At 29.0% G+C, this 25,448-nt stretch overlaps 1 protein-coding gene across 1 annotated transcript; it reads right to left on the reverse strand.

The window, feature by feature from the left end:
* Positions 1-975: 975 nt before the first annotated feature.
* On the reverse strand, positions 976-24,912 carry LOC113549820. Its single transcript, XM_026951292.1, has 3 exons — positions 24,451-24,912; positions 4,287-4,976; positions 976-2,322 (listed from the first exon to the last, which is right to left on the reverse strand). Exons 1-3 carry the CDS (start codon positions 24,475-24,477, stop codon positions 1,390-1,392), a joined length of 1,650 nt encoding a protein of 549 aa, XP_026807093.1. The 5' UTR covers positions 24,478-24,912; the 3' UTR covers positions 976-1,389.
* Between the last annotated feature and the right edge of the window lie 536 nt (positions 24,913-25,448).

Consider the following 25,448-nt stretch of genomic DNA (forward strand, 5'->3'; position numbering starts at 1 on the left):
TAAATTATATTTTTTCATTTGTTACAGAAAAAAAAAATTAAAAAAAAACGGAATATTTATATCAATATTAAGCTTCATAAATATAAAACTAAGTAGTATCGTTATATGAAAACTAAATTTTATATAAATATGTCAACAATAAAACAACAATTGTGTTAAAAATTTATATTTTTACATTTTTGTAAAAGATCATTATTACGTACAATTGATTGAATATTATAATCCACGAACTTCCCAACATATTATGGTTGCAATACTTTTATAATCAAAACATTTTTCATTTTTACTAAACAATTTTTAACAAATGTATGTTGTATAATATGTCTTACACTAAAACTAATTATTCTTTTTCGTCCATACGAAAAGTAGTGAAATCATTCAGTGACGTACCTAGGCTTTTCTTACAGTGAGGGGGATATTTTCACCCACTCTAAAATTAGAAAGTTACTTAGAAAAGTAACGTCACAGCTACAATAGTTTTATTATAGGAATAGAGCTATTTTATATTTGTAAAATATGGCATTGTAATACATAAATAAGAAATTTTTATTTATTTAAATAATATATTATAATGCATGTTTATAATACAATATACGGTCCGCGGGGGAGCGTCTCCATCACACAGGTACGGCACTGAAATTTTTCGTTATGTTTTTTATTTTCCAATAACAATATTATTTGACTGTTAATCGGTATTCGGTTTAAACGTCACGAAATGGTTTCAAAATATTATTATCACATATATGGTTAAATCGGTCACTACAAAAATGTCGATTGCAGCCACCGAGTGGAGAGCTGCAGCTATATTCATCCGAAGTTGGTCGGGTGAAGTTGACACGCTGCCGACCACTTCACCCGACTAACTTCGATTCTTCCGAACCACTCGTGTGGCATCGCGTGGCGACCGCTCAATGTTTTCACACAGAGATAACAAAAAAAAAAAAAAAAAAAACAGAAAATAATGCACTCCACACATCGTTCGAGCGGAAAAATCATTCCGCTTAGATATTTATTTTTTAATTCAAAAACTTGAGTTTATGACGTTAACACGTTATAATTTTAATGTTTGATTATTTGACGTCAACCACAGATTAAAATTATTTCAGTGCTTGGTTAAAATTAAACATAATAATAATTAAAATAATAATAATAATAATATAATATTTCGATTAGATCACAATGCACAAATTTATGCGCAATAATGATCGTGTAATAAAAGTCCAATATCGATAAACAACGCGTATATATATATATAAATATTATACATTTAAATATTCTCTCAACGCAATAAAAATTAAAAAAAAAAAACATTCAATAACTTAGTACTATAGGTATGTGCAGGTAAATAAAGTAAATAGGAAGGTAACTATATTTATAATGGCGGCCGTCTCATAGATAGGGTTCCGTCCAGTACTTGACGGCGGCCGGGTACGCAGACTTGCAGTCAAACGACGCCGACTTGGCTCGATTCCTGCTCTTCACGTCCTTGGGCTTCTGCACGTTCCTGTGCGACCCGTACGCGTTCCTGTTGGGCTGCACGGTGATAATGGACTTCTGGCTAAGTCCGGTCACTTCCAGGAACGACTCGTAGTTGACCCGGCCGGCGCAGCACGCGCCGTCGTCCCCGGCAGACCGCAGAAGGACAGCGGCCGCCGCTGCGGCCGTAACCGCCGCCGCCACGGACGACGAACCGTGCCGACCGTCGCCGGGTGGATACTCGAGCCCGTCCGCTTCGGGTCGGCCACAACCGTACTCCTTATCTAGGTCGCTGTCCTCGAACCGGAACTCTTCGAAGTTGTTCCGGGGATCCAGGTCGCTCAACGACACGGCGCAGCCACCGCCGCTACAAACGTCCGGTTCTGAGTCGGTCCTCACATTCAGCTCGGCAGCCGTCCTCAGGTCGGCGTCCGCGATATAGCTCCCGTTGTTTCCGCCGTTGTTGACCGACAGAGTCGGTGACCTCATCCTGTCTGCACTGCCGCCGTTGTGGTCCGCGCCCCGCGACTCCGACCCAGTCGCCGAACCAGAAGTCGTGGCCGCCGTGGTGCATATACTCTCAAACTTCCGGACCATCTGCGACACGCTGGGCGACGTTTCCGTGGACGCCGTGCTCGACGTGTCGTTCTCCGATTCGGTCGAGTCGCCGCACTGCTGCAGCAATAACGTCTCGACCGTCTTCACGATGTCCGTCTGTCCATCTTCGTCGGGTTCCGGTATGTGAGTCGTCTTGCCGAAGTGCACGGTTTTCGGCGACAGATACTTGTCCGCCTTCTTCAGGGCAGACGTAATCACCTTGCCATTTTGTTTCACCGAAGTTATTGCCTGCAAATCAATTCAAGACGTCAAAACGGCACGACTATACACGTAATATATATTTTTTTAATTTTAATAATTTCCAAATTATCAAAATGTATATCTTTATATCGCTTAACAAAAAGAGAAGTGAATATTAAATAATATTACTGTAATTTTGTAATTATTATAAATTAATTATATTTAATATTATTATAAACAATATATTAGTCATAATACGTTTTAATATTAATAATTGATTAATATGGTTACAGTGGAAATTGATTATAACGACATCGGCTATTACGTCACATTTATAACGCGATTAAAATATGTCAGTTCCAAATATTTTCCTATTATTTTAATGTTAAATAATAAAGTTGTAGTGTATGCTATAACAGTATAACGACGAAACTGATGTAATGTAACTGTATTATCATGAGATAATAAATATAATTATTTTTATTTCGTGATCGCGGATAAGGTTTATAATTTATCAGTAACCCGATAGGTATAATTTTATCATGAAAATATTAACAATTAAAATAATACGGTTGAGATGTATCGCCACGTATTTTACTTAAATTTATTTTAGTCAGTTTGTAAATGTCAAAATGATTAAACGGAAAATATTTAAAAATACATGTCTCATTATTATTGTACCTAGGCAATACATCAATTAAATAATGATCATTAATTTATTTATTTTATCATTATTATGTATGATACAGAAACATAATTTTTGATTAAAATACATTATAATTTGACCAGAATGTACGTTTATTTGTTTTTAGAAATAGCTACTTTCAATATGTTTTACCGCCTAAATAACAACAAATTTATTAGTCCCTTAAAAGTCTGTAACTGTATAATAACTGATTTCCGCTGTAATTAATAAAAATATAGATCAAGGTAAGCATAGACTCAGACTAATATTATACTTCAAAAACATAATTTTAATTAAATGTTTTTTCTCAGTTAATGCCATTCTTTTTATTTTTTTAATTTTATCAGAAAATAAATATCCTCGTGCAATTTGAGTCAATTCATTTGTGAAATTTATACCATCGTATATTTATAAAATATCGATAACAATTCATCAGAGAATATTTACGGGTGGGTAAAATTTCACGGTGGTATAGCCCCATTTATAGATTTACCAACTCCTGTTTAATTCTTTAGACACAAATCGAATAAACATTAAGGGTACCTAAGCGCAGATCGAAATATACTGAGTTCACACTACCCATGCAACAATTTACGATGTGAAGATTGTGTGGACGCAATAAATCTCATAGAAATAATTGTAATATACCTGGGAAAATATATTATTTTTTCAAGTTGGGAATATTTTCAAAAGTTGGTGTTTACGTTTGGGGAATAAAAGTTAGTGTTTTTAGAAATATCGATATACTTATTACACATCAGACCGCAGAACTGTGTATGCCAATTTAAGTACGATAGACGAATTTTATTTTCGATGTGTAATGACAAAATGTAATATTATAATGTACAGCTACGCAATACGCACAATCGTCCAGAAATAAATAAAATGTAATACGAACATTAGTTAATGAGATGATAGTTTGATCAAATATAAAAATGTAATGTCATTTTAAATATTATTGCTTAATAGTTATTAGTTTATTATGTTATTACATTGTCAAAAAAAAAAAACAAATTATACGCGAAACGTTCTATAATTGTATTATGTACAACTTACGGTTTGTTATGAGAACGTATCGAAAAATGTAATTTAAATATTAAAATTTACAATTATCGCGCCTATAAAAAAATGTTTTATACTAATTATAACGTATCATTGAACAGTATGGACGGAAATGAATACTTCCTAGCCTAGTTTAATAATTATTTTTATTGATAAGGAATAATTAGAACCTAACAAAATAAACTTTACAAAAGAATATTACCATTATTAATAAAATGGAATATTCCTCCAAAACAATATTTATATAATATTTAAATAAGTTTACCTCTTTAGAGACTTCATTATATGTGAACTCGTTTTTCGAGAAAATCGAGTTAGACACAACAAATAAGTTGTTATTGGGTGTTGGGTTTGGAAACGACGATATGTCATTGAGAGATAAGTCCGTAACAGTTTTACTGTACACGTTCTTATTAAAGTTTATATTGTTTGAATTTTTCTTAGTTCGCGTGTCAACCGGTAAGACATTTTTCCTCGGACCTTCCAATTTGGGTGGTATCGCTATGAGTTTTTCTGAATTGGACGAATCTCCATCGTTATTTTTTATGGATTCAGTTAAATGTGATTGTGAAGAGATAGATGTGATCAAGTCGGGCTTTGAAATCGAAATTTCCGTATCCTCACGCGTCTCATTTTTATGACAGTACTGCGCTAGACTCTGTCTCAATTTTGCAATTTCTATTTGTTGTTGCCTTATCACTGAGTCTCTCTCTCCTAATTGTCGTCTTATCTGCTGTTGTTCTTTTCTCAATTTAGACTCGAACACATACAGTGACCTCAAAACTTTGCCCAAATCGTTAAAATTCGAGCGTTGAAATTCTTTTAGCTGATTGTTTTTTTTGTCAACTTTCAGTGACAGTTCTGCCACTAGCTGATGTCTTTTTATAATTTGACTGGTCAATGCATTTTTTGTTCTTGAAAGTTCGTTTTTTAATCTGATTATTTCATTATCGATCTGAAACAGTAAAATAAAATAATTAAATATGATTATTGCTCATACATACAACACTAAAACTTAAGTTTTGTATTAAAAATCCTTATGATTAAATACATATATTTTAAAACGTTTTGGACGAGAAAAATTACTAACTATAAACAATGAATAGGTAGTTTTATTTATGAGTTGCGTGTATATTATAAGTACATAATATAAATGATTATTATTTTGTATTTAAGTCAATACAATTATGTTCTACTTTACTTTCTATTTTTTTGTCGTCTATGTATTATTTTGCATTAATATTAATATCTGAATTGAATTCATTTATTGATAACTAAGTAACGTTTGATTTATTAATATCTTGTGATTTCAAAGAACTATGCGCGCAATTAAGCTGTTGCCAAGAAAAATCTATATAAATTATTGTTATTTAATATTATTGAAAAATATAAAAATACGCTAACATAAATAAATAGTTACAAAGGTTTTCGTAATGTTCAAAACTATAAAAATATTTATTTAAATATTACATATATCATTATAAAATACATTATTATAAATATATTTGTGCAAAAGTATGCGCGTGTACCCTGCCTTTATAAACTACGATTTCTCATACAGTGGTAATAGTTGTATACACAGATAATTGCTTTCCTAGAAAACTTAAGAAGACAACGGATCGCATTCCGCACTCGCAAATACAATATTCTTTAGAACCGCGTTCTTATTAAAATAACAATCTCTATCAAACAATTATCTAACATGGGTTTTCCGCTGGCATTACATCTCGATTTTTACAATGACACAATGTATTCCGAATCGTTTGTAGGATATGTATATTATTTGGACTGTGACAAAACATCTGTGAATCATTATTTATTCTGAAAATCAATTACGATATTTTGTATGAATCATAATTTACACGTTAAACACATTGGGAATTATCAATTATACTCTTTTTGTGTTTATCTCCCGATGCTCTGTATGATAATGCGATTTAAGTTTCTCTATAAAAAAAAAAAAGTACAATAGTGTTCGGTGGTTTTCTTTCTAAGTTTTAAAATTAATCCCTTGAGATACATACCACATCGACCAGACCAATTCCATCTTAATACAATGTTTTTGCGGGCGATTGGTTGCCATTCCCTTTTAATACAAAGCCGTTTTTCAAATAATCTAAATTTATCGAGCAAATAAAATATATATAGATACCATTCTATAGTAATACGTATTAAATACACACAAAATAGTATGACACGCACACACGCACGTCACACACTGCGATAGTAACCGACATATTTATTAAGCTACAATGTACCGTGAACACACACATTTCAGGAATACGCGTATAGTAATGTAGATGTCAGTATTAAAGTAAAGTATAATATGATTCAATGTATTCGGTAGGTCCTATACCTCGTAAATTTGATTTCAACACGATTTAACCTTAAATAGCATAGTCCTTCGTTGAATAAGCAAATTTAAAATAAAATTGTATCATAACCGAAATGATATGATGGACCGGAGATTTGCGATAAACCATACTGCCGAACTATATATATATCATTAAAAGCAGAGGAAGCCGCTCTGTTGTACATAGTACATTTTGAGCGTTGTTAAATTTAAATTAAATTATAGCAATCGCATACGAAAAACGATTCTACACAGAGTAGAAAAAGCCTGTATTTCTAATGATATTATATTATTTAGTAATTAATTTTTTGTATTATAAAACCTATATGTAGTACATTAAGTTTGTCTATTTTTTTCTAAAAACATTGCTTCTATTATATTATTCATTATTATAGTATAATATCATAATATATATTTTTTAATAGCTTATTAGTCAATGTACTAATATATTAGGTATTTTCAATTGTAAAATGTAGCTATGTATAAAAGTAATATATACTTTAGCAAAAATTTTATAAGTCCGAATTATTAATATTTTTTTAATACAAAATAACTAAAATAATCTGAGAACATTTTCTTATTTATTTTATTTTATTTTTTCGTTTACATAGGCATCTAATTTTATAAAAATTAGAACTTCAAATGTCTTTAAAAAAGTTTTACACAATATATACTTTTGATATTTTTAGAACGCTGTAAGAACAACTTACAAAAAACCTTGTCATCGTTTTCCAAGTTTTTTTACATTCGACATTTTTTATTATCAATATTATAATGTTGAAATTTTCATTGTGAGTATAGAAAATAATAATTTAAGTTATAATGGGTTGTATCAAAGTTTTATACGATCAGTATTTTTTGAATTACAACGAAAATCATATTACGAGTACGGGGAATCGTTTTTTTACGACAAAAAATCATGGATTAAGATGTTTTTTTTTAATGCAATTAAACTAATAAAAACTTATAATGAATCTTGTATTTAATATTTAGACCTTAGATAAAACAATTGAGTTAAATTTTTAACTATAAAGTAATTTGCAAATGTTTGTTTGTTTTGATAAATTTCATCAAACTTTTAATTTTTAAACCTTATAAAAAATATTGTGCCTATTTTTTTTAAAATTATATTTTTTAATTTCCTATATAAATAACTAAAAAAGATTTTTGTATTATATGTTTAAGCTTTTTGACTTTGAAAAAGTAATTGTATTACTAATATTTATAAAAAAAAAAAAACTAAAAACTGTCAAAAATGTTGAATAGTTAGTATACAGGAAAATGTAGAGAATTGTTGGACATACTCTGTAAGTATGAATTCCCACAAACTAGATCTAATTTTCTGTCAGAAATCTCTGTCAATATTCAATATTTGTCTGGTATAAGTATTTTCAGATGCAAAATAAAATTACATCATTGTAAAATTAATAAATTCTTGTTTAACACAGTATCGAATATTTAAAAACTTATACAGATATATCATTGATTAACGAATACATTCGTGGCTATGCTCAAAAACTATATTAACATTGTTTTAACCTTTTTAATCTCATATCTTTCAGCAATATTCTGCCTACGAATAAATATTACTTCTGGGTTACTTGTAGTGTGTAGTGTAGATGCTGGGTTTTCGAGATCGGGTCGAGCGTAATACTACGTTACAATTATTATATTGTATAGTCTGTATCAAAAACCATTTTTTTTATTTTATATATAATATATAATTTACTGTAGTTTTATTTCTGCGAACGGTGGGACAATACAATTTTCTGATAAATTGCGTTTTCAACGAATCTCAAGCCATAATACCCAACTGGATAACTTGCCACACCAACGTCCGTTACCGAGAATTTATCTACTTGGGATAAACGATGACGATTTTGTGCAGCGGTTCGCGTTGAAACAGCATTTCAAACTCTGTTCCACCCATCCCACCAACATCACCAACAACTATTGCGTTTTTCAACGTTAAACGAATTCCAGAGTCGGGACGTGTCGGCTGTAGAATTTACCGGTACACAATAACTGCACTAGCAGCACGACTGTATTCGATATGAAAAAATAAAACGATGTTGATAAACACGAATAACCCGATCCCCTTGCAAAAGACTGCCCGTTTTAACCCTTTCGATTAAAATATTTTTTTTGTTCGCGAGTAGTCATGAATATGAAATTTGTATACTTTTTAATTATTAATTTATTATGCTTACAGTTTGGCAAATGTTATATTTTTTTAATTAATTTGAATAATATATCAAGGTACCTACCACTACTACTACAACTAAATTATGTCGGTACTGCGAAAACTCTACTTGAAATTATTTTTGAAAGTTACCTAGTTGTACCTAGAGTAGGTCAGTTACTAAAAGGTTTAAAGAATTCCGAATGATGGGTCAACGGAAGTGAGTAAACAAAATTTACGATAAAATATTATCAATTACTGACCGCGAAACAATAGACCGGCATCGAAATTCGATAAAGCCTTAAAGGTGGTGGAGACGAAGACGAAAACCCAATCGTATATTAAATAAAATACCGGCCCCATCGCCGTGCGTGTACCGTACAAAAGCGATAATCGTCGGTGAAAAACGGTAGGTAAAAGTTAAAAAACAAAAAAAAAAAAATCCAAAACTATTTTAGTCGTTCAGCAAATCGGCAGACATAATGAGATATTTTTACGTACAAATATATATATATATGTGTATATACGGCGGCGGGATGTTCGCTCAACGATTACGGGCAGATAGAAATCCATTTCCTGCGCACGTGTATACGACCAGTGTATATACGAAGTGAGTGTACATGGTACATAGAATTCGATCGCTGGAAAATAAATATTATCCACGTTATATAAAACCAACGCCATTGTTCTTGCCGTCATATTTTTGTAACCGATTGTTGTTATAGATTCGAAGAAAACGTTTCGTTGTACATCCTTTTGTTCCGCAAACTATAACGCGCATTTTCAGTAAGAAAAAAAAATTATTATAAACTAATACAATATGCTTATTACCTACGCCGTTTTCCTGAAAACGCAAATATTTAAACTATTCTTGTTATTAATTCGATATACGAAGTGTGTAAGATTCTCTAGCTAAATTTTATAATTTTTAAACAAATTTTGCATGCAAGGCGTTTAAATAGCATTGTCTTACAAGTGGTGGGATAGCAGACTAAACCCCAAAAGTTTATTTTAATAATTAATTTAATTATAGTTTTTGGATTTTGTACACACTACGCATGCTCTTCAGATAGGTTGTAGGTCTATCGAAATGTTCAAAAAAGTATTACGCTTGAAAATGTATAATAAAATAAAATAGGTTGATTTTCTATTAAAAAAAAAAAAAAAAAAAATAGTTATAGGAATAAGTATTTAAATATTTGAAAAATATAAAATATACTTAAAAATTCCAAAAATCAGAATCTAAATTAATTAATTACTAAAGAAATATGGGTGGTGAACATGCTTAGTTTTCTATAATCACTTGGTTAAAAAAAAATATATACAAAACAATTTTTTTTTTTTTTAAGGACATATAGTAATGGCCGCGTGATATATCTTCTAGGTTCTAAGTGACACTAAATGGCTTCCAAAAATTGTTTGTCGGTTTGGTTAAAATGAAAAATTAGTAATATTAAAAAAAAAAATAATATATTTTGTAATATAATATAATATTAATTTATGTATACCTAACAATATTAGTTTATTTAGTTTATTACATATGTTTTTTTTTTAATTGACAAATAATTTTAAATAGAGTAATTCATAATATAATATATATTCATATTATTCTCGTAAACCACAATGGTAATACAACATAATTTTTACACATTATTGAGCTTTTATAATATAATTTTATACTGTTTGACATATTTTCAATCAATCAAATTTGTTTTTATCAAATGTATTTAAAACTCGTATATATACATTAACTTTTACGTACTTTTTAAATTGTAGATTAAATACACGTTTGAATTTCACATCAATGAATATACCACAGTGTTTAAAATGGATATCGATAAAAATAAAGTCACTTAGATAGGGTATTATTGGTTTAAATTATTATACCTGTATCAATTTTAGAAATCGAAAGTGTCAGGCTAAATTTATTATAGATTACTCTTTTTACTACTTGTTTACTGTGGGCGCAAATGCGCATTTTACAAAATATGCCCATTTCAACTTAAGATATGTATATATATATATCAAATGACCCCATAAAAAATTCCTCAGCGCCCCACTGCTCTGAAATAAAAATGAATATAAATGTATAGTATTTGCAAAGTTTTACCTCAATAAGCACATGAGTTTAGCACACGATCTATTCAGTTGAATTTAAATCAATAATGTTGTTGTATTCAGTATGTATACTAATTACTAGGGTACGCAATGTTTATAATGTGCCCGTAAATGTTCGGAGGTACTTTTAAATAAAATAATTGTAAATACAAAATACTAGCTTCATTAATTAAACTGATCTTAGAAGTTTAACTATTTAAAACGAACAATAAAAAAGATAATGAAAATGGGTAACTCGCCACATATTAATATTATTACCCACTGTTAACTTGTACCGAAACTTAACTGAGGAAAAAATATTTACGATACAGTTTTTATATTATTTTTTATTAAGCTTCGGTAACTATAGCCATTAGCTGGGGGATATTTTTTTGTTGCCGTACCCTACTATGGTAGGTTTTAGGAACATGTTTTCTCGTATGTGGGACATGCCTTCGTTGCTAAGAATCCGGGCGATCGCCTATCCGAGGCGCTAACACACGACTGCAGCCAAACAGTATAGGCATGCACACCACGTTTAGGATACAATTCGTATTCAGACTGAAGTTCATTAATATGTATAACGCGCTAATATTGGTAATTTGTAGTGCCTATCTATCAAACTTTTCCGGGCATATTGCACATTATAGTTTTTATAGCTTATAATAAACGCTAATACCGTAAAAATGTATTAACATTTTTGATAGCGTATTAGCAATGTAATAACGATACATTTTCCAAATTATTGGGAATTATTTCCTAATGACTCAATTGTTTGCTGCCTGCTAAAACGATATCGATTTGAACGAAACTACAATATATATATATATAGGTATACAAGTTATGCTCTCATGCGCGCATGCGATTATATTTCTCGATAACTACAACGACGCGTATTTTTACCGATTTTAGCTGGAAATGAAAACGAGTGAGAATAAAATTATTAAAACAGTATCAAAAAAAAAAAAAAATAATAGGTACGTACTTACGTGTACTTAAATACGGATGCGTGTCGGAACAAGGTTCCGAAATTACACTATTGCCGTGTATCGGTCTACGAGTAATTTCTACAAAACCCGCAATGACGATGCATTACATATTATTATTTTATATACGTTTGTGTACATTGTTAAATCGAATTATTTAGAATTTCATTCAATTATTCGGATCACCGATTTTTCTTTTTAAATATATAACAATTTTGTTTTAATAATATACCACGAAGAATAAAATACGCAATAATAGGTATAATATAGCGAATTTCCCACGCGAGAAAACATTTACGCACTGTATCATTATAATAATATGCCGCTCGTACACGTGATACCTATAACAGTACGTCATAGATACAAAATATATCGAATTACGCGTATACTGAAATTTGTACACCCGATGTATTATAATGTCATATATTATTCAGGCACTTACACGTATATATTATAAACACAGTACCTATACATACACAAGGTAATTGTGTTGGTAAACAACAATTTTCTTGACAAGTGTATTAACGTTTTCGGAAATATTTTGTAGGTATAAATAATTTTAATATATTACAAAACGGAATTTTTGAAACTTTTAGTTTCTATTATTTTTTATCATTATAATTGTTTGATTCTTTTACGTTTTTGAATGAAAGCGTACATTTTTAATTTCATATTTCAAAGCAGAATATTTTTCTGGGAATCTCAATAAATAAAAAAGTACTTTTTTTATTATGACTGAAAGACGATAACAATAAAAAATAATTCTTTTCAAAAAATATGTTCTGTACACCTTTACACAGACAAATTCAACTTTCAAAATCGTAAAGAAATTGCACTTTTTGCCGTGGATATTTCGTAGTCAAATTGTCCGTATCATCACTATGGACGACGGACGCAAAAAAAAATAAACTGATTAGATAATACAATTATCACACTCGGATGAGTAGCATCTACGAAAAGTCACACAACCACGTCATCTCAATTCTACGTCTTCGTAGAAAATCAAAAAAAAAAAAAACAGTAGTGTTTTATAGCCGAAATACAGCAAACGTCAAAATAACGGCATTATACAAACCACACGATGACGGAATTATCATAACACAGCTAATATAGATAGGAAACCACTAATCAGTGCCGGTGTCATACGATTGTATTACCCTCTATAATGATATTATACTGTTGTACACCGTCCTATTGTTATCACAATATTAACAACGGTGTATAATTATTTTTATTATATGAGTTGATTGTAAGCTGCAGGATGTGTCGATGACGATAGGTACCTTCTAGAACGCGTAAACATCCTTTTAACAAGTCGAGGATGACACGCGAAAACGATACTGTTTGGTGCAGAAGATGCTCATCGTATTTCACGTGCTCGTACGTTGGACCGGCCGTTTTCGATAGATGGGGAATTTCACGAAGAGTCCATTATGGTATAATGTTTTAACAATGCGTACCAAGTAATATCTCATTATTTTTACATCTAACAATGAATTAATTCTAAGAACCATATCTTCAAATATTTAGAGTTCTATATCATTTAAGGTATCCTGTGGAGATTTATAAAATTATTATTGCTTCTGAAATATTAAAATTATTTATATACTAAAGATAATAATCCTTCAAGATGGTAAAATAAAATAGATTTAATATTTATTCTATACTATAGGTTAAATGTTAAATGTTCATAAATTATGAAATATTGATAGATAAATATTATTTACTATTATTATATCAAGTCGTCATACCATTATAGTCACCATTTCATCCAAATCTATTTATGGTGGGCTTATTCTTTGTACACAAGTCAAATAACAAAAACTACTCAAAAAAATAACTACTTGTTCGAATTTTTACTTTAGATATACATCAACATTTTCTTAACAAATTACAGTAAGAAAAAATGGATATTAAAAAAAAAGTTAATATTACTACGAGATACTCTTAAATATGGTATAAAAATTTAAATAATTGAAAAAAATGGCCATTGAGTAAATTACAATATTAAAAAAGCTCCATTATTAACGGAAAAAAATGGGGTTGATCATACTTAGTAAATTATTCTGTATATGAAATTACACTCAAAACGCCATTATAAATACCTGCGTCGTGTCGTTCTCTACCACGAATGATATTTTACTGTATGTACACGTTTTGAGTGAGTGGTCTCGTCGTTGTGGATGATTTGATATATCAGAGATATATTTGGCATATATAGTCGAAATGTAAGTTAAACTCATTCAAACAAATATAAAAAAAATCACCGATGTTTGTTAATAAATAAAATCGAAATCCGATAAAGTTATTCGTAGAATGTTTTTATGGTATAAACGAATTTATTACAAATGTGATTTAGGGATTAGGTCAGTATATATGTAATTGGATTTGACAATATTTGTGTCAGTATAACATTTCCTATTAGAATATTAATTGAAACAAGAAAATTAATTTATAGTTGTTTATCGAACAGATTATAAATAGTTTATTTTAATTTTCAAATAAAACGACATGCCATAAATTCAAAATCATTATTTTGTATTTTATAGTAAGAGTTAGTAATATTTATTATAAAGTATTAAACTTTTTTGAAATACAGCTAAACAGTTTCAAAGAGTTTCAAAGAGATATTAAAAAAAAAGATATTAGTTCAAATAAATTGATGGATCGAATTAATACTTGTTGGATCACGGCTTATTAGATAAAACAATAAATATCTTAGTTATATATGGTCCTCAATTCATTAGAAATTATACGACAATATGTTATTTATCGATTTACTATAATACATGTCAATTAAATACAGGTGAAAATAGTAGAAACTATTTGTTAAAAATAATATTTTATTCAAAGTGATTTACAAAGTATGCTTACCACCATATTTTTCTTTAATAATACATTTACTTAAATTGGTTTTCAAAATTGTTAAGTATAATAGCCAATAGGTACTTAAATACCATACATTCAAATGACAAATTCTTAGATTTTTTTTATACTATTAAAAAAAATGCGTCTTGTTGTGATACTCATACTTATTTTTGTTAAATAAGAAACACCCTTTTTTACTATACATTTTTAAACGCATATTTTTTTTTTAAATTATGATTCGTCTAAATCTATATTCAAAAGAGTTATTTCCAAGTTATTGAAATATAATAATAAAAGATAATATTTGCATTTACAAAAATTATAAATTATTAGTGAAACTTTAATCTAGTATTTATACTCGAACCGTTTAAAGAAATTATAAGATCTTTAATACATTAATTCAAAATATAAATGCATTTAATTTTCCAAAAATTATAGCCGTTATCAGATTATTAAATCGCTATAAATATATATTGTAAACCTATTATTATCGTAGATAATTATTATAAGTATATTTAATGAAGATTAATAACTAATAAACTACTCATTCACATTTCGATTTATGCTCATCAATATTTAAAAATAATCATCTGCTTAAAAATGTATAGTAAAATAGATAGGCACACGAGTATCACTGTATTGTATTTTAGGTATCTAGGGGTAATGTGTTAAATTTGAATTCAATAATGTATCATTATTAGAGCACGGATTTCTATGCAATTGCATATTTTTTTTCCTTTTAATATTTTTAGATTTTTGTCAGTTATCTCCACGAATCATCATAATTTGAAGCTGATGGTGAATTTTTTTTGCATATTTCTGCATATTTAAAGGTTATTGCATATTTTTGCATATTTTGGCAAAATTCAAAATTTATTGCATATTTAAGCGAAAATTTAAAAAAATGTAGAAAATAATATTTTGTCAAGTAGAAAAATTAAAACCAAATTTCATAGTCACTAAATAATAATTTATATATATATATTTTGTTATAAGATAAATAATCGATTACAACGTAAAAATTAATTCAGTTTTATTAGATGAAAACGTTCAGCTCGAAGATCAAAACCCGAAATACTAAGTTGCTTCAAATATGCCCCAATAACTTCGGTTGACGTCGAACGTTCGTTCTCAGTCTTTAAAAATATGTTAATCGATAAGGCGATAAACGACACAGCTTCACAGAAGAAAAACTTGAAATGCACATGATTATTCATTTTAATAATAAATAAAATTTTAAAAATAAATTAAGTTCAGAAAATTCCCTAATTTTTTTTTTATTAAGTATTTAAGTAATTAATTATTATAAGTTTTATTGTAAATTTTAAATAAATAAAAAATTCTTGCATATTTTTTTTACATATTTTCATAATTTTGACTGCATATTTTTTATATATTTTTATAATTTTTACTGCATATTATATGACATATTTCAATACTTTTAAGTGCATAAAAATCCGCGCTCTAATCATTATATACGAAATACGATTCTGAGCGTATATCAGTAGGTAAGTAAATATGTTTTTTGATATTTCTATTAAAATGATTTATTTTACTATTAGCATTGCGATAACTTGATTTGATTTTTGTGGAAAACATTGCATTTATTATATTATTGTTATGAACTTTTAATCATAATAACCCTTTACTCTAAAATAGTGTAAATAGGCTCATTGTATAAATAGGTTATACCTGAAAATTAATCTACATTATATTTTGAAAATACAATTCTATATATAGTAAAATGCATGATAAATGTAACAGTTTTAAGTTCCCACGAATAATGTTTATGAATCATAATATAATGATTAACATTGTTATTCATTATTAAAATACGAGTGTATAATTTCGTTTAAAATTCAAATTAAAATAAATGTAAAAATAATTGTGATAAATATTTCTAAGAAAAAATTTGAGTAAATATTTTAGTTTCAGCATGAACTACTTAATTGTATTTCATTTTTAAATTATAGTTTAGGTAATGGTTGTGTCTAAGAATTTTAACATTTTTATATAGGTATATGAATAACTAATGTGCGGTTTTTTAATTAAATTTTTAAGAACTATTTAAAAAATTAAACAAAATCAAAAATTTCAAATTTCAAATTTCAATAAATACCTGAAAAAAGAGTCAAAATATTTTGTAAATGTTATAATTTATTAAAAACGTCAAGCATCTATAGTTATTTGTTTTTGAATTACAGCGAAAATTTCCATTTTTCCTTAATTTTGTAATGTTTTTTTTCGATTATTTTCATAATTTCTTATTATGTTTTAACTTTTTTCTCTATAAAGTATAATTTAGTTCCAATTTTCTGTTAGAGGGTACTTAAAGTTAAAAATTGAATTATTCTCTAAAATACTTATCGTATAAATATATAATATATTTATACACAAAAAACACACATCATTATAAAATAAATACATTTATCACGCCACTCGAATCTAAAATATAGTTTTTATTTGAAAAAAATAAGTTTTTTATCTTTACATGACACTAATAAATTAAAAAGTATAAAAAAACCTAAATACTTGAGTATATAGTTCAAGTATATTTAAAAAAATTCAATATTTTAAATTTAAATAAAATAGACATAAATGCATAATATTAAAGAAAGCAATTGAAAATGTGTATGTCTGGCGAATCAATTTAATATAATATATATTATATTAAAAATAATAAAATAATATGAAATATGAGATCAATAAATCTATTTTGATTTATTCAATTATATATTATGATAAATATTTTTATGTCAAATAATTTGGTGACACAACAAAATAGCCAGCGCAAATATTAATTTAAAATTTAAACCTTGTCTATAAAAGATGCTTAGATATTAATACAATACAATTATTATTAACATTTATAGAACACAAAAAAATTAATTAAACAATGTTTAAATAAATATCAAAATATGTTTTTCGTCAAAAATTAATAAACTTATTATAATACCAAGTTATATGCTATTGATATTAAATATTTATTTTTATTAATTTCATCATCTCATTTAACAACAGCATTTAACGGCTCACTCAAATTTTTATATTTTCACCTTATTTTGATCGAGATACTCCAGCTATTTGCTATTCAATTTTAGTCTCCTGCAGACCTTGTTCTCGTTTTAACATATTACTTCTAATCGCAACTTTTATAATAAAGGTTAACATTCTGAATTATTATTTACTTCGAATAATTTATCACTGAATATTTTTGCAAAAATATTTTGTCGTGAAACCAATAATTTCCTTCTATATTATATTAATGTAACTATAAAGGATGTCTTATTGTCTGGAAATATCTTACCAAAATAATAAATAAAGTAATATAGCTTTAATAATGATTTATAAAATAAATCTAAAAAATATAAAAAACCCGTAGGTCAACATGACGTACTGTTATTTATAAACAAATAGTTTTTATAACTATTGCATTAACCATTAAGACATAAGAATATTGTTTTACGAGTTTAGTTAAGTTAAATTATGTCGTTAATATTTTATTTAAATATTCTACGTAACATATTATATTATTCTAAAAGTAAATTAAAATAGTTTATTTTTTATTTAAAACTCTAAGTATAATACTATAATAATATGCATATATAAGTATAAACGGCTTGCTGTTAGAATTAATACAACACTGTACCATAATTTAGTATTATATTATATTCATATTTTTCGACATTAAATCATTTTAAAATGTTAAATATTATTTTACATTTGAAAGAGAACGTTCAACGTTCTTGCATATTTTTTTATCATATACTTCGCAAATATTTGTTTAAGTTGAATATTCATAACACTCAGCATTATGTTAATTACTATTTTTTTTATTTTTTTTTTTTTTTGACAAAACATTAATTGTCCTTAGGTACGTATATTTTGTCACAAATACAATAAAATAATTTACGTTAATTATGATATAGTCAAAAATTCATAATGAACCGCGATTTGTGTATTAATTATTTTGTCTACTTATTTTGAGGGAAAGCTAAATTATTGTTTTATTACTACCACTATTTTAGTACTTATCATCTTTTCGCAAATTATTAATTAATAGTTTGAACATAACAAATAAAACTAAACAGCTGCAAAGAAACAAACAATTGCATAAAAAACTAAAAACAATAGGTACTCATTTAACGAAATTGCTAAAATAAGTTTACGATGAGCCATATACAACACCTGATAGATCATAATGTATATTCATTTATAAATATATATTGTAATATGTAGAATCGTTAGATCCTCTTGATAATCTATTTAAAACAAATAAGACACACAATTATTGTTTAAAACTCCTAATAAATGTACTGATGTCCTGAAATTAAAACTCCATACACCAATCGTTCTGTATACCCGGTATATAAAAGTTTTAAACCTTAAATTAGAAAAATAGCATCAAGACTCGACAACTAAATAGATTGATTTCGGTTTCGATGTTTCTAGTCAGTGGTAACAAATCGTCACAGGGAAATTATCGAAATTTGTAAAAGTGGTCGCGAGTCTATTGAGTTTACATTTTAGCATGTCACTAGACTGACGGAACAACCTGTCACATACGAATATAATTTCATAGTTATTTAGTACGAGTACGAATTTCGTAGATTAATATTAGTTATAGATGTATACATGTCTACGTACTGGTGAATGTAAACATAATTAGTTTACCCAATTGTGTTTTAAATATAGTGAAATATTGTTCATGATTAGTGCTTATAGGTACTCGAATAAATTTTAGTAGCATCGAAACCGTTGTAATTCATTCGCTATTCGCTTTGTAGTTTGTACAGGACGTACGTTACAAAAGTATCCCGCGAGTAGAACGTTAAAAGAAAATAACTAGACTGTACATAAAATATCGCTCATTGTCACGCGTTTTCATAACCGATTTCCACACACTGCACTATCAGTGTATTCACCATTGTGTAATATAATATAAATTATAATAAATAATAATTTCACCATAAAACAGTAATGTCTCCCGTTGTCGTTAAATTTTAATTTTAATGTTACAAATAAAAATTAGGCGATAATATGATCCATCATAAAATTATATTAATTTAAAAACAAAAACAGCTAGGAAAACAATTAAATGGATTTTTTTAGAGTCAACAACGATAAGACAAAAATCCTCACGTTTGATTTCAAGGTTACCAAACGTTGTAATCTTATATAATTATTATATACAAATTTATATTTGATTGTATTAATTGTAATGGTATTTTTAAAAACAATTCATATTTTCTAAAAAATGAATGAAAAACCTTATCCTAGATAATAGATAACATTAACAAAGCAACAGTGAGTTAGATAATAATAAAAAAAATATAATAATTTCATCAAAAAAATATCATAAAACATCATTACTGTAGTCACATTTTAACGTATCAGCTAATATATGGATGTATATTTTATAGTATTGGTAGTTAAATAATATATAGAATTTGTGTATTTTAATAATGCATGTGAGGTGCCAATACAAAATAATACAGTACAATGTTATAAAGTATAAACATTTCGATTTGCACTGTTAAATTAATAATAAGCAATTTCAATTTTATTTTATTAAGGTCAAAACAAAATTTCAAATAGTTAATAACCTACGCCATTTTTTAAAATTGTCGATAAATCCAACTGGTAACTACAATTTCCTAGAAAAGTCAGTATAACAAAGCTTATACTCCAGCACAGCATTGACATACTGGTAATGCAATAACGGTAATAATATTCAAATTAATATTGATTATAAAATTTGAAATCCTTTTAATACTTCAATAATAATTGATACAACAATATTATAAAATTTTCAAATATACAAGATATAATAACCAAAAAGCATAATATTAATTATTAATAACACAATCGTTTAATTTAATTACAATGAAAATTCCTGATAAATTGAGGTGTATATAAAGTATCAAAACAGCTTAACACCGAAAAAATTAAATTAAATTTGACTGTATTAAATGCTTTAGAATAATTTGATTTTACTGAACCAGATTGGCCTGACCTTAAAAAAAAAATGATCAGCTAAATGATAAAATTTAATTTTTTTGCATTGATAAATTAATAACTTATTTCAAAACTAAAGTAGTATAATAACTCAATGACATTGTATAATGCCTTATTAGCCGTTATGAATTAATTGTGAAGTTACAATAAGTTAAAATAACTAAACCAATATAAGTAAAAAAAACAAACTAACTAAAATTAAAAGTATATATATTATATAATATTCAAATGATATTATAGCGGAATACTATTATTTCTTAACAATAATTATTAATAATAGAAAAATCTTAAAAATCAAATAACTATTATTGGCTTTAATTAAAAATAATGTATTGATTGTAAGATAAGCTCACAATACTTACTATTTAGTTCTGTCACCTCAATTAGTGATAAAATTGCAAAGTTTTAAAATAACTATTGAACATTTGGTTTTTGTTATTTCCTTATTTATATACCTACACATTTTTTTTTAATTATAACAACATCAAATAAACTTTTTATTAATTAAATTTAAAATCTAAAATACCAATACATATACATTTATATAGGTTATAACTTATAAGTAACAGCTGACAATAATTGCAGTTTGTTTATAATTTATGAATAATTCCGATTCGTGGTAGTCTTTCTGAACAATGCAATCTGATTAAAATATAATATACATTTATAAGTGTAGTACCTACTCATTCATTAGTTATTGAGTAATTAACTAGACAGAAGGTGTATTTATCATTTATCAGTGTACTCGATATCTCTATAATGATTTCGAAACTATGAGCAATAAGTACTTACTACAAATTTGCATACATAAAAGTATACTATTCAATGATTTACCCATAAATGATATTTTAATCATTATGTAGGTATCTATTAGATATATCCATATGTTTTTACTATCTATAGTGGATATTTATTTTTCTTGCTAATAGATACAGTCAAGTTGAAATTAGTCATCTTTTAAATTTAAATGGGTAAAGTTTTGCAAAACAAACATTCAATCATTTAAATAAAACAATTTAATTTATGCAGCGAACAAATACTTATAGATACACGTCATAAAGCTGATCACGGTTAAAATTAAATTAGTTTTATTAAAAAAATTTACATTTTTTGACATTTTTGAATATCAATTTGTATTTATAATAGAGCAAAGAAAAATATTCACGAAACACACAAGGGAAATTTATTATATAAGCGATTAAGATCCATAAAGTTAAAACATTAAAAATAAATAAAAATTGTAAAAAGTAATTGGTACACGTAACCACGTAACCACGTGCTTAACATAAATAATTACGAATGATGCCAAAATCAGTTTCTAAATACAGTTATACATTCAGATAGTCTTCATTAGAATTTACAAATTATATAATATATATATATCACATAAAGTATAAACGATAGTATAGAACTAAATTAAATCAAGTAGTTAATCGTTTTTGAGTGAATTATATTAAAGATATCTGGTATATAGTGTAATATATACGTAGTTTAATTTGTAGGCACAGACCGCCACAGACTATATTACTGGCATAAACTTAACTAGTGCCATAATGTATATTGTGTCTAGCTTAAACTCAGGTAGATGGAAGTTTAAAGGCTTACCGAGTAATTGGCTTACAATTGCAGCGCACCAATATTATCAGCAGCCATAGCTATATATTATTATAAAGAACCTTGTTTTGTAAATAATACATTTAACTGGAACAAATTTGTAATAATTCTAAAATTTATTAAGGACAATTTCAAATCGAATTATTTATGTACTTGTTTGTACAGCAACCACGGCGCATATTACTACGTACAAGGCACAACGCACGTAAACTCTGAAGTATAAAACATTAATAGTTAATACGTATACGTATAATATAACATAAACCGATATAAACATAGGTACAACACACGTTTTATTGTTGCGTTTAAGCTCGTCGTGAAATACCTCTATAACACTGCAATATCCTATACGTGTCCTGTAAGTTTTATAATACGACTATAACAGCATTAGGTTAGGTTAGGTTAGGTATTGTTCATTAATACTACAGAGACTTTAAATACTTTACAATTAACTTACTATTTAATAATACAATGGTCCCGGTCAACAATAAAAAAATCCCAACCTAATTCAGTTTACATCCGGTTGAAATTCACCATTTATAAAACGTTAAATGAATATAAAACTGCATACAAATAATATGTAAAAAAAAAAAAAAAAGAGTATACACGACTAAATTGTATTTAAATCAAAAGCATTTTATTGGTTTAAAAAAAATTAGTGCGAATGAATGCAAGCAGGTTTAGTAATAATATAGTCGAGATCAAGTGTATATTTTATTCATTTCGACGTAAATAAAATATCTAATAAAGATTTCAATCGATTTTTATTACATTTTTTCAATACAATATAGATAGTTGTATGAAGTATAATAATATTATAGGGTATGGTAATCCAACTCGACTTTTCGTGCCGTAAAATGCGTATAAAATGTACGTACAACGATCCGCATTAGATTAAAACGTATGGATTCTTATAATTAAATGTCAACAATTCGATTTGTTGTCACTAGACTGGTTATTATATTGTGACATGGCGTTAAAACGAAACGTTACAAACAAATTCGTTAGTAACGTTTTAGCGGAACGCGGCATGAACTATTAAAATGCTTACTGTAGTAAAATAAAGTAGGTATGCGTTTAATATAAAGTGCTAATAACTATTATTCTCGTCGTCACGTGAGATTTTCGTGAGATTAAGAGTAGATACCTGCCTACACAATGAAATATATTATTACTATTATTAAAGTTCCGACGCGGAATAAGAAGAGTAGAAATTACATTGGGCGCACATGACCCTAATAAATTCGATCGGTGCTCACTTTCTTCTAAACACCTGCCGCAGTCATTGCTCTCGGAGCGCGGCGGAGAGTTTAAACCGCCTTATCAAATTCGTCGACTAGGCCGTTATCTCGGGGTGTTCGAAAATCGGGAAATTGCTGAATTTCCTTGATTTATAGATTTTTAAAAACCGAACGATCAAAACATAAATGCATTTAACACACCCGAGAGAAACTACACACAATTTCGGGTCCGATAGCGTAGGTAGGTACAATAACACGGACGTGTGCGGGTGGACGGTCGGGCCGGGCAAAAGAGAATCGCGTAAAACCTGTACCGCCGTTTCCTCCGGCGGCGGCGGCGGCGGTCTGGAATGCGCATGTATATATAATAATATACAATACGTGATATGAAACCGAACGGCATACCAGGGAATAACCGTCGTCGTATCCCAAACTCGACGAACAAACCGGAATCGACCTGAACGATAATAATATTCGAATCGGACGACGTCGTAACGTTCAATCGCGTTATCACACCCGTCGGTAAAATATAATGATATTGTATTACCGTTTCCGTTTGTCGTCTGGTCGGCGCGAGAAGAAATGCCCACACGCCCGTGATATTAAATTATGTATACTATTACAATATTGATTGTTCGAATTGTTGCGATACGAACGTACCAATTTTTCTTCTTCGATGTTCCGGCAACGCGCTGATAACACAACATAATGTAATTTTAAAAACATAACGAACTGCACGCCAATAATGAGACTACTGCGATTGGTAAACGAGGCCCTGGGAAACGTGTGTTTTTCGCGCACCTCCCCGTATGACGTTTTGACTATTGACTAATAAGTACTGGATCTGTTATCACTTTAAAACTATATTATTATTATATTGTACATGTATCGTCGTTATCCTACGCGTCGTCACGACGTACACGGACTGAACAACAGGTGGAACAGGTATACAACACGCGTTATCAGTCGTGGGGTCGCGGGTCGTCTGCAGTGGAATGCGACGTCGCGTCCGGGCGCGTTTTATCGTTTCTAAACGTAAACGCACGATGAGCAATCCTATCGTCCTTTACCTGACTTATGTCGGAGGCCGTGTCCATGTTTCGTCCGGACGCTCGATGGCAACACCATGAGTCATGACAACGTCTGCTGGGCGAATAACGATTGTTACGTACTGTTGCCGACGTAACGCGACTAAACGGACCGAAATTCGTCGAGAAAATCGGGTTGAATAAAAACGGACCAGCCGGCGGACACCTGTACGATATCGTTATTGTATTTTAATACCGAAGCCGGTCGCACTCGGTGCCCATGACGATATACCGGCCATACCACGATATTATACGCGCGCGAACCCGTACCGCGAGAATAAAGAAACGACGGACAGCGTCGTGTCGTGTTTTCGAACGCACTCGGCCGGTTGGTAGCGAGTGCCGACCGTACTACTACAGCGACTGCGATGCACACACTCACACACTCTCGGCCATAACCAGTCCATCTCGGCCGTTTGCACTCACACACGACGCCGGTCGGTATGTGTATACACGCGGGCGGTACGGTAGTGATATTCAGGCCATACCCACTCCACAATGCACACGATATTATATTATTATCATATACACAGATGTGTGTGTGTGTGTGTGTGCGCGCACGCGCGCGCGCGAGTGTGTGTGAGTGTGTGCAGTGTGTGTACACGAATAAATATTATAATAATAGTATATATGTATATTCCGCTTAACCCAAATATAATAGTTTTATACGCGCATTCGACCGCCGAAAATTTTGGAGCATTCCCCGACGGTGTTCCCCTCACGGATTCCGTGTACCTACATCGTGCACAATATTTATATTAGTCACCTGCGATATCATGCCAATTCAGATGATTTGACTTGCTAGTCGCTATGAGTTTATACCGTCAGTGTGACAGTGTGTATATGTGTGTGTGTATATCGTATGAGATATGAGTAACGGCCTTGATTCTTTTTTTTCAGCTCGAAGACTTGGCCGCAGAATCGATAATGTCATGTGACGGTTTGCCGGTAACACACATTGAAATATACATACTATACAC

The sequence above is a fragment of the Rhopalosiphum maidis genome, chromosome 1, assembly GCF_003676215.2.
Source record: "Rhopalosiphum maidis isolate BTI-1 chromosome 1, ASM367621v3, whole genome shotgun sequence".
NCBI classification, from domain to species: Eukaryota; Metazoa; Arthropoda; class Insecta; order Hemiptera; family Aphididae; genus Rhopalosiphum; species Rhopalosiphum maidis.

Bases quoted from the DNA above. Each gene is read 5' to 3' on its own strand.
- LOC113549820 (XM_026951292.1), bottom strand. From the start codon at position 24,477: ATGGACACGGCCTCCGACATAAGTCAG. The intron at 4,977-24,450 runs GTAAAGGACGAT...TTACTGTTTCAG, and splicing joins CGGCCTCCGACATAAGTCAG to ATCGATAATGAAATAATCAG. The intron at 2,323-4,286 runs GTAAACTTATTT...ATTGATTTGCAG, and splicing joins ATAATGAAGTCTCTAAAGAG to GCAATAACTTCGGTGAAACA.